The 10,808-nt window shown below is 35.4% G+C and overlaps 2 protein-coding genes across 3 annotated transcripts; both read left to right on the forward strand.

The window, feature by feature from the left end:
• Positions 1-1,455: 1,455 nt before the first annotated feature.
• Positions 1,456-4,052, forward strand: PLP3B (thioredoxin domain PLP3B-like protein). Its single transcript, XM_089748003.1, has 9 exons — positions 1,456-1,580; positions 1,693-1,786; positions 2,220-2,294; positions 2,394-2,441; positions 2,550-2,692; positions 2,794-2,866; positions 2,981-3,042; positions 3,368-3,465; positions 3,539-4,052. The coding sequence occupies exons 2-9, from the start codon at positions 1,703-1,705 to the stop codon at positions 3,646-3,648; spliced, it is 693 nt and encodes a 230-aa protein (XP_089604129.1). The 5' UTR covers positions 1,456-1,580; positions 1,693-1,702; the 3' UTR covers positions 3,649-4,052.
• Positions 4,053-4,083: 31 nt separating this feature from the next.
• On the forward strand, positions 4,084-9,456 carry LOC111300799 (phosphatidylinositol/phosphatidylcholine transfer protein SFH12-like). Of its 2 annotated transcripts, XM_089748002.1 has the most exons (15): positions 4,084-4,319; positions 4,891-5,009; positions 5,498-5,750; positions 5,933-6,032; positions 6,175-6,441; positions 6,625-6,702; positions 6,816-6,917; positions 6,996-7,045; positions 7,256-7,355; positions 7,481-7,576; positions 7,734-7,859; positions 8,162-8,267; positions 8,398-8,789; positions 9,071-9,148; positions 9,258-9,456. In XM_089748002.1, exons 2-15 carry the CDS (start codon positions 4,982-4,984, stop codon positions 9,264-9,266), a joined length of 1,785 nt encoding a protein of 594 aa, XP_089604128.1. In that variant the 5' UTR covers positions 4,084-4,319; positions 4,891-4,981; the 3' UTR covers positions 9,267-9,456. The 2 variants fall into 2 exon arrangements, with proteins under 2 accessions (XP_089604128.1, XP_022752147.2); XM_022896412.2 differs by lacking the exons at positions 4,084-4,319; positions 9,258-9,456 and having other exon boundaries at positions 4,802-5,009; positions 9,071-9,160.
• The last annotated feature ends 1,352 nt before the right edge of the window (positions 9,457-10,808 follow it).

The following is a 10,808-nucleotide window of genomic DNA, read 5'->3' on the forward strand; positions in this document are numbered from 1 at the left end:
AAACACATAGTAACGCGAGATTGGAATCCTGAATTTCCTGTCCTTTTGAATTTCATTTTCTTTCATATTTGTTCAAACTGGAGTCCAACTGTGTCCTTCTGACAGAAACTATGAAAAATAGTTGGAGTGATCTGTTTCGAGCTTGGAGGGTAACCTGTAAAAGCTCCATTTCAATGTTAAAACCTTCTTTATTATATAATTTCTCTCATCGATGTAAAAGAGCGAGGTAGCGTCTGAGGTGGAAACTTTAGTATTCATTGAAATGCATGAGTCTGAGTAATAAGCTAGAGAAAACACCACAGTATTCATGCATATGCATGATATGCGTCTAACTCGAGGTAGAAGACTATTTATTGATACTGACTAGGCATGTCCTTTCATGAATGCCAGGCGCTTTGGGCACCTTCACAATGGAGAAAGTCCTTTCAGAGACAATCCCAGTTTACTTTCTTTTGTTCAATGCCTTCAGGGTTATGGGACAACCACTGTCCATCTACGTAATAATTGCCAAGTTTAATCTTCAAGATACCATAAAATAAGAAATTAAAGGACTGCCAAAAAGAGACAGAAGATAGGACCCAGGGTTGGGAGGATGGAAAATAGTAGGGTAATAATAAATCGAAAACATCACAAATTGATTTGAAATTGTAGTGTTTGATTTAGATAAGTTTTTTTTTATTCAGTTTAAATTAAATTTAGATATTAAATATATATATATATTAAGTTTGGATCAAATTTTAAATTCGGATATGAAAAATTAAAAAAAATTAAATTAAACCAAATTATATATTTTTATTAGTTTTTATATATAGTTTAAAATTTTATAAAATAAAAATAATTATTTTATATATAAATTTATTTAAATATATTAAAAATTTTATTAAAATAATATATAAAAAATAAATTTTAAAAATTGATGAATCGAATCAAATCGATTTAAAAAAATTAATTTAATCGAATCAAATTTTAAAAATTTATAATATTATATATTATTAAAAAAATAAATCAAATTTGGTATTATTTTTTTTGTTTGAGATCATTCAGTGTCCGATAACTACTTTAAATTTCGATTAATTCATAATCAAATCAAATCAGATTTCATAAGAAAAACAAACTCTCTCAAATTTATTTTTTTTTATTTATAAAACTCAAAATTTAAATTTTACTTAAAAAATCGAGCTCCTTACCGCTCAATATTCATTGTAGCTTTCTTCTATCCACTAGTCAGTCCATGTACAAAGACCAACGTCGCCAGTTTGTTTGCCATATTTTTGTAATAACGATCAAAACCCATCTGACGAGTGTTGATCGGCTGTAGGGGTTTAAGGCCCAAACAAACTGTAGAGCTTTTAGGGGTCCGCCTGCCTCTCACTCAGCCCAATATTTGGGCCTAGAGTTGATATATTTGCATTCTTGAATATGGGCCTTCAGGTAATTTGCATTCTTGAATATTGCACCAAATGGTGAATGCAAATATAAACGAAACCGGTGCGTTTCATCTGAGACCTTTTCTCTTCAAATTTTCAAGATCCCATTTTTCCATTCGATTTCTCTTCAGTCTTGATCAAAACATTCAGCAGGTAAGAATAAGGTTCTCCCCTGGATTTGCTTGCTTCATTAGAATTTCCATCAAAGCTTCTTTTTTTTTTTTATCTTTTATGTTTTTTTTTTTTTTTTGTTTTAATCTTTCAGAGAAAGAGAAATGGATCCGAATTCAGTTAAATCAACATTGTCCAATTTAGCATTTGGGAATGTGATGGCAGCTGCTGCTCGTGACTATAAAAATGTTGTCTTTTTCCCTTTTTTTCCCTCTATTTTTGAGTTTTTAATGGTTTTTTTTTTCTTTGCGATTGTTGGATATACTAACTGGATTAATAGCTGCTTGCCTTTTGGGCTGATTTTTTTTCTTTTGTGGTTGGGCTTATAGGTAGTGTAGTAAAGTTATGTAATTGAATTCATGTTCGTTGAAATTCTATATTCTTTTATAATCATAAATTGTAAGATTCTGTCTTGGATTAAAAGAGTGGGTTTGAAGGGTTGGTTGGGAACTGTAAATTGATGGTTTTGATTGTTCTGATGATAATTTTTAAATGTTCTGAGCCAGATTGACTTAGCTGTAAAATTAAAAGGTATGATTGTCGAAGTTAGATGGTAACAACATAGTTATGCCAATTGGTTTGTGTTTAATGTTTCAATGTGTCAATTTGATGATCTTACAGGAGCTGCTTGCCCAAGAGATGGCACAGTCATCAACTTCAGTCAACCAGGAGGTTGACCTTGATGAGTTGATGGATGTAAGTCTTATGAAGCTTTCTGTATTTTAAGATGGAGCATCTTTGATCCATTCTATAATACTTTGCTTTTTCGTAGGCTCACAAGTTTCTTTTATACAGGATCCTGAGCTGGAAAAACTGCATGCTGACAGGATTGCCGCTCTCAAGGTTAGAAATTCAATAGTAATTTGTAATTCAGTATGATACAATATGGTCTACAGATATGGGGATAGTCATTCTGTACTCCGTAATCACACTAGGATTTATTTTGAATAGAAAGAAGCTGAGAAGCGAGAAGCATTAAAGAGGCAAGGGCATGGAGAGTACAGGGAGATTAGTGAAGGAGATTTCTTGGGCGAAGTCACTGGAAGTGAGAAAGTGATTTGCCATTTCTACCATAAGGAGTTCTATCGATGCAAGTAAGGTTTTTACTTTTCTCTGTCTGTCCATCGCACGCACACAGCACAGGCTCAATCATAAATGTGCAAGACTTATTGTGAAATATATATGGATAATCCAGGATAATGGATAAGCATTTGAAAGCTCTTGCACCTAAGCATCTGGATACAAAGTTCATCAAGCTGGATGCTGAGGTGAACATCATCAAGCTTTTTCTGTTTCTACATCTTGATAGAGATTTTTCATATTTCATTCTGGCCGTAGTATTGTTTTCATTGGCAACATAAGATTCTGAATTCTTGTCGCAGAATGCACCTTTCTTTGTTGCCAAACTTGCAGTCAAAACTTTGCCTTGTGTTATAATTTTCAGGTCAGCCATCTCTTAGCTTCTTTTTTTCTCAAAAATATTGATAGTTGTTTAATTGACGCAGAAAAAAATAAGATTTATGCTTCATTGTTGTTAAGTTCCTTAATAAATTTTCTATATTTTCTTTCTTCTACCCTAAGACTTGAGCAATTAATATTGATAAGGAATAGTGATCAACTCAGTCAAATTGAAGGATTAGGCAAAATTTAGATGCAGAATTGACATCCTAATAATCTTTGTGTTCAGTTTTGGCATCATGTATTAAAGTTAGAAAACATTGATATCTCTTTTATTATATCTAACTTGAAGAGTTGAAATTTTTGGGCAGAAAAGGGATTGCAGTAGATAGGTTGGTTGGGTTTCAAGATCTTGGAGGGAAAGATGATTTTGCTACCAGGACGCTTGAGGTTGTACTGATAAAGAAAGGTAATGACTTTGTCTTGTTCAACGTGCAATTTATAGCATGTTGCAGCATCTAAAACAATATATCATTTTACAGGTGTAATCAGTGAGAAGAAAAATGATGAAGATGATGAAGATGACGGTTATGATGAGAGTAGGCGCAAGACAGTGAGATCTTCTGCAAATCATGATTCTGATTCCGACTGAAAGTGAAAAAGAAAGCAAAAGGAAATTGCTGTTTTCTATTGGGTTATCTGTTGTTTTTCAAATGTATTTGTGTGTATGGTGATTGCCAATTAATTTTTGGTTCCTTATCTCAAGAAGTTCAGGTTGCACGCCCAGAATTAAATAGGAATATGGTCATATCAGCTGCTAATCTCTAGTAATTACAAAGTGTCTTGGGTTGGTGCTGAAGTTCCGCCATCATGGCATGATTCTGCAAGTTCGAAGTTTGAATTGTATCAAAAAAGACAGCGAACCTTGAGGAACAAGGCATTGATGTATGGTTGTACTATTTATTTGATATTCAAATGTCGCAGTAACTTACAGCTAGTTCTTAGCATTCCATCTGTGAATGATTTGCATAGGAGGAAATTTAATGAACTTGCAGCTAGCTCATAATTTGCTGTATTCTATTGGCAGATGAGGTGTATGTGTCACGTGCCGGGAGCCTAAGCCTAATTGTGCACAGACCGTGACATTTGGACAGCCATGACTGCAATTTTAGGTTTATTATTTGTTACGGTTCTTTGACCAATCTTTAGGCAATGATCTATTTTGGACCCTTTCCGCCCTCCTCGTATTGCCATTGATAAACATCGACTGTTGGGAGTACCCGGACTTTATTCAATGCTTCAACCATCCCATGATGAAGACTGGTATTAGTTATTGTTGGACTAACCTGCTAAAAAATTACAGAAAAAGTGTGTTAAAATTAATTAATTAATGTATGAATTTGCCGAAAAGAGAGGAAAAGGCCGTTTGGTTTAGATGAATTCATCGGTCCGAACAATTTTTAAGGGAGAGGCCTTGCATTTGGCATTCAATTTTCTGAAGTGTAACAGCCATTATTATGTTTTAGAAAAAGAGAAATGGCCATGGCTGTTGATACGAGAGTTGGAGACTTGGTCAAAGATCATAAAAAAGCAAATGCCAAATAAAGAAAGAAAACCGACCCATTTCTTCTTTTCTTACAAGAAATAGTAAAAACATTAACGAAAACATTACTAATGTTATGTTTGATTGGTATGTCGTGTCTGCCTCATTGTCTACCTGCCATTTTCAAAGGACTCTAAAAAATCCACCGAAAAAATTAGCTTTCTCTCATATTATTAGTATCCCCCTACCCTCCTTCCCCCTTGGCTTAGATACATTGTTTTTTCTTTCTTCTATCTTTCTCTACGTGTTAATCTTTGAACGTTGGTTGTAATATTAATATTATATTTGCAGACATTTGGGTCCTGGGGATCGATGGATATATGAGTGCTTCATTCTTCTGCCTGTTGCTCACCTATCAGCAATATTCCCCAAGCCTCAAATAATGTCTGCTATTCAATCTGAAAACCAAGGTCTTCTTCTTATCCTAAACCCTTTTTTCTTTCTGCTTTATATAATTTTGTTAGAATCTCTATGCATGTTTAGATGTTCTATCACAGGTTTACGTTGGACATGAATGAGAACTTTTTTTTTTTTGTTTCTGTTAATGTCATTGTACATTTTTTATGTATTGATTTATATCTTTCTTGTCCTGCTGCCTGTGCAATTAGCAGGTTTTCTCCTGCTCTTGTTGCTTTGAATATAACCTCAATTACCAGAAAGAGGATGTTCAGATATTGTTATAGCCTTATAGGTGGAGAATGATGTTGTTATTGTACTGTTAAATGTTGGTTTGCATGAATTGTTGTGGCATAAATATGGGATTCTTGGTAAGACTATTTTGTTCTTCTTTGTTAATGATGGCCAATCAAAACCAAAACTTAATCTTAGTAGATGGGGAACATTTGGAATGTTTTCGGTTTTTATTATATTTAATGTTAATAATTCGTTCATTCTACAGCATCTGATATTGACGTCTCCGAGGAAGAAAGAAAGACCACGATGGGGTCTTTGAAGGAGGCAGCATTAAGTGCCTCCAATAAATTCAGGAATTCTTTAACAAAGAAAGGTAGAAGGAGCAGTAAAGTAATGTCTGTGGAAATTGAGGATGTGCGTGATGCAGAGGAGTTGCAGGCTGTTGATGCCTTGCGTCAGGTACTTATATTGGAGGAACTGCTGCCCGCAAAACATGATGATTATCACATGATGCTCAGGTTACTTTCTTTCCTGTTTCATCTCTGGTGTTGTATACATTGTTCCTTATGTTTATTTGGCTGTTGTATTCAAATGAAGAACTTAGTAAGGGTACCTCGAATGCGGTTATAGCTGTTGCTGTCTTAGTTTTGAATTTGTCATAAACTTGCTAACCTCTAAATGTACCCCTCTGATAATGCAGGTTCTTGAAGGCTAGAAAATTTGACATTGAAAAAACAAAGGAAATGTGGTCTGATATGCTCCAATGGAGGAAGGAATTTGGTACCGACACAATTTTAGAGGTATTCTTCTTAGAAATCAGCCCTAGAAGACATAGAATCCTGATATTTGTTTATGGTTCCTCTCAAATATTGCCTTTTTAAAACTGCATTACACAATGACTCTCTGGATGAGTTCCATTCCCGTTTCTGCTCTTTGTTTAAGGACTTCGAGTTCAAGGAGCATGATGAAGTCCTGCAATATTATCCCCAAGGATACCATGGAATAGATAAGGAGGGACGACCGGTGTATATAGAGAGAATAGGCCTAGTAGATGCTACCAAGCTCATGCAAGTCACAACAATGGACCGCTATCTCAAATACCATGTAAAGGAGTTTGAGAGGACCTTTGATGTTAAGTTTCCATCTTGCTCTATTGCGGCCAAGAAGCACATTGACCAAAGCACAACCATCTTGGATGTGCAAGGAGTGGTAAGTGAGAACAATAATGACTATCTCTATGATACAAGAATTTGATCAAAGATATAATTAATCACTATAAACTTCCACCTGTAACCTTCCCAAATCTTATTTTCAAAAGGTTAATTCTTGTATTCTGACAAAAAAAAATCACGTATGAATGTCCTTAGGCTTAATTTCAAGTTAATGCCACAGGGTCTTAAAAGCTTCACCAAAGCTGCTAGGGAACTTATCACTTGTCTTCAGAAGACTGATGGTGACAATTATCCTGAGGTACCGATTTCCTTAACAATTTTCTTGCATAATAGATAAGTTTTTTTATTTGGTCGTGACTTATAACTGTAAATGATGGATTTGTGATATGCAAATTGTTGCCTTTTCTGCAGACGTTGAACCGAATGTTCATCATCAATGCAGGTTCGGGATTTAGAATGTTGTGGAACACTATTAAGTCTTTCCTTGATCCTAAGACCACAGCCAAGATCCATGTAAGCCCATTCTTCCTCACATCAAATTTGCTAGTTTTAACCAATAGAAATTAATCTGTACAATCTATTACATACCAGGTTCTTGGCAACAAATATCAGAGCAAGTTGCTTGAAATAATTGATGAAAGGTATGTTCCAATTAGATGATCTAAAATTTTCTTCTTTTTCATTTTGTTAGCCTTTCCGATTTTCTCCAACCTTAACTTAGAACTCAGAAAAAAAAATTATGAGATACAATGTCATCAACCATTTGCATTCACTGTTGTGAACATTTTCCTGGTGTAGCTTTTCTTCTGCTATTTTTTTTTTTTTTTTTTTACGTTGTGGCTTTATATCAGCGAGTTGCCAGAGTTTTTGGGAGGTACTTGCACTTGTGCTGATCAGGGAGGCTGCATGCGTTCTGATAAGGGTCCATGGAAGGACCCAGAGATCTTGAAGGTGGATCACAACTATACTTTAATTCCATTCTTCTTTCTATTTTTCTCAGTTGCAGTCATATTGATTATCTTGTATAGTTTGTTCTCTGGAGTCAAGGAACTCCTAACCAATTCTTGGACTTGCAGATGGTTCAAAATGGTGAACATAAATGCGCAAAGAAATCTCAGGCTGAAAGCACTGAAGAGAAAACAATTTTAGAGGATGTGACAATGCTCTCCAAGGTTACACTTGCTCATGCACCTCTCTTCCTCTTTTCCTCCTATGACGATGTGTCCCTGAATTATAAACATGTTGCTTGTTTATCATCTATTTTATTAATCCAGTGGATTTTCTTTTGTATCTTCTTTTCATCGATTCACTGAGTAGTTTGTTTCACAGTCTACCCAGGCTAATGACTCCTTGGATGCTGAGGCAGTTCCAGATACAGGAAAGAAACAATCTCTTTCTTCTAAACTTTCAAGGAATGATATTGAGCACCCGGAAATCTCTCCTGTACATGAAAATGTAAGTTTAACAGCCTTCTTACAGAATATTGTCAATAATTTAGGGGTTTCAGACTTTGAATCAGCGTATAGTGTCATAGACCTCAAGGTTGAATCGAGTTGTGAAAAATGTAGAACCCTTGTAGGATGCAAGGCCTACCGGCAAAGTACTTGAGTTCCTAGATATCTTGACCTGATTGAATTTATTTGCTTTCCCTCCTTCCACCCTCCATTTCTTCCCAAATTCATTTTGTTATGGTTGTATTGTGAAAGTTACTATTTCTCCCCTCCATTTTTCTTAGTTTTGACAAATAAATCTCACAGGTCCAAATGAGCCAATATGAGAAAGTTGTTCCAATGGTTGATAAACCTGTGGATTTTGCTTGGCAGAACAAAGTGCAGAATGAAAATTTTGCTGCTCTATCAAAAGGTGCATGGCCTACTCAGACTGTTACATCCTATAGTCACACACACAAAAAAGGGCGTAAGGAGGCTGCTTGCTCTGCATGTTCCTCAATTTAGTTTAAGTAGGCTGATTATTCATATTGTTTCAATGGCAGATTCTTATACTAAGCAAGAAACTTACAAGGTTCCTGATGGGCATAGCTCTCATCTTTTCACTGGTGTCATGACCTTTGTTATGGGAATTGCCACCATGATCAGAGTGACACGCAACATGCCCATGAAGCTCACTGATGCCAACATCTGCTCTAGTCCTGTTTACTGTGTTGACACAGAGGTTAAGAGCCAGGAACCTTCAGGCAAGTTATCCCCAGCAGCCATCTCCACTGCTGAGTTGATGTCTGTCATGAAACGTATGGCTGAGTTGGAAGAGAGAGTAACTGTTATTCACATGAAACCTACAACAATGCCCCCTGAGAAGGAAGAAATGTTGAATTCTGCACTAAACCGGGCTGATGCCTTGGAGCAAGAACTTATGGCAACCAAGAAGGTAAACATTGCTGTTTTTGAAGAAATTATTTATAAGCCAAGTAATTGACCAGATTAGCGCAAAGCTATACTTGTGAAACATTGATCCTAATTACCCCAGTCATTTTTCACTCTATCATTTTTTAACAGTATATTCTATTTCAAATTAAAGACATCAAATATTAGTTAAAATAATTAATAATTGCTACATAATTTTTCACAGATTAAAAGAAGAAAGAAAAACTGTAAATGCTTAATTGCAGTCCTGCACCTAAAGTGATTGCCATTGCCTTGCTTTTTCAGGCTCTAGAAGACTCATTTGCTCAACAGAAGGAGCTCGTGGCATATCTTGACAAAAAGAAGAGGAAGAAGAGGACTTTGGTAAGCTACTAAGACCATAATATTGCTCATTTATCTTTTGCTTAAGAACATTATACTAATTTCCGTTGTCAGTCTCATTTCGAAATTGATTTGCTTGTATATATTCCAGTTCTGGTGAAGAAAGAAATGCTGGATGCTGCTGACGGGAAACCGGTGGTGGGGTAATTTGTTTTATAAGGCCACTCGCTCCCCCCGAATGTACTCTTGTCTAACGTTCCTCTCATAAGATGTCAATGTAAAGTTTTGATCATATATATATAAATTAAATCGGCCTATAGATCAATGTACATATAGACTTGTTGGCAGGCACGTGTTGGTTCATCTACCTTTTTATCTCCCTTGTTTAGAATCCAGGGATTACAGAAGGAGGAAATGAAAGTCCCCTGGATGCACCCCTGATCTCTAATACTTCTAAATTTAAAACTAACAGAAGAATTCATCATCCAAGTAGATGAAACAGAACTAAAGGCCAGACCAATCCTCATTTCTAGTACTCTTTACCCTCAATCAAACCTCATTCTTTCTTTTCTTTTTATTTTGCAATTCCAACTGGGAAAGTTTTATGCCAAGTTTAATAGCATTGCCAAATTGATGATACGCTAGTAAACATTCTTTCATAGAGGTTGACAAGTATACATGAGCCTGCCAAAGCTCCAAGTCTCAACAACCAGACCTTGAGCCTGCACCTGCAGTTATACATTTTCATAATCCCAAGGCCAAAATCATTTTTTCTAATATGCAACAGCACGTTTTCTCAAGGGAGGATGTCCAAATGCCAGTACTGCAACTATTAATAGAATATGATGTGCAAGACTGAGGCACAAGGCATAGTCCTCTACTTATAAGATCAGGCTTCTGCTCTTCTTTTCCTTCTTCCTCTTTTGAACCCTGCCAATAAGAAGAAACTTGTAATTTTCTCCTTTCTAACCTAGTAGTTAAAAACCACAGTCCAAGCTAGTAAGCAACTTGGAGAATTGGTAGTGGAAATATTAGTATCATCTTCAATTTCGAAGCCAACAAGGAAAGGTTATAGTTCTAGCTAGGCATGAAATATTGAAAAACCAAAAGTTATGGTTATAGTTTCTGCCTATGGGCTTTTGCAGTTTATGTCTTGGCCAAAGGTTCATACAAACTCCTTGTTTTTTGTTCTTCTTTCACCTTCTGCTTTAAAGACCAAAGAAAATTGCCGATTCAGTTTCTTAGCATATATTCCTTGCAGAAAAGAACCACTACCACAGGTGAAAGTTCCACCTCCTCCCTCTTTTTTTGTCCATTTCCTGTTGTAGTCTGTCAGATACATATTCTTCATTACAAGTGACTTAGCATTAGGTCAAGCTATCAACTTTGCAATTAGCATGGCTTCCGCCCACTTTCACTCACTTTTTTCTTTCTTTCCGTCAACCACTTTTAATACTCATCTTAGCTCAAATCCAGCTCTAATATAATTATGGGACCCGCACCCAAATCCGCGAGATATTTTTATTTTAATTTAAAATCTCACAATTTTATTTCATAAAAAATATTTTATAAATTTTAATTTTAATATATTTATATATTATAATAAAACTTAAAATTATTTTAATATGAGATTAAAACGTCACAATAATTTCATTTCATATCTTAATGTTTGTATCACGAACATAAGGAAGAATCATGAATT

This window comes from Durio zibethinus, chromosome 18 (assembly GCF_047325235.1).
Source record: "Durio zibethinus cultivar Kanyao isolate XHJ-2024 chromosome 18, ASM4732523v1, whole genome shotgun sequence".
Lineage (NCBI taxonomy): Eukaryota > Viridiplantae > Streptophyta > Magnoliopsida > Malvales > Malvaceae > Durio > Durio zibethinus.

Coding starts and splice junctions, on each gene's coding strand:
- PLP3B (XM_089748003.1), top strand. CDS start 1,703: ATGGATCCGAATTCAGTTAAATCAACATTGTCCAATTTAGCATTTGGG. Junction 1,787..2,219: donor CTGCTCGTGACTATAAAAAT/GTTGTCTTTTTC, acceptor ATGATCTTACAG/GAGCTGCTTGCCCAAGAGAT. Junction 2,295..2,393: donor ACCTTGATGAGTTGATGGAT/GTAAGTCTTATG, acceptor TCTTTTATACAG/GATCCTGAGCTGGAAAAACT.
- LOC111300799 (XM_022896412.2), top strand. CDS start 4,982: ATGTCTGCTATTCAATCTGAAAACCAAG. Junction 6,918..6,995: donor AGACCACAGCCAAGATCCAT/GTAAGCCCATTC, acceptor ATTACATACCAG/GTTCTTGGCAACAAATATCA. Junction 8,268..8,397: donor TTTTGCTGCTCTATCAAAAG/GTGCATGGCCTA, acceptor TTTCAATGGCAG/ATTCTTATACTAAGCAAGAA.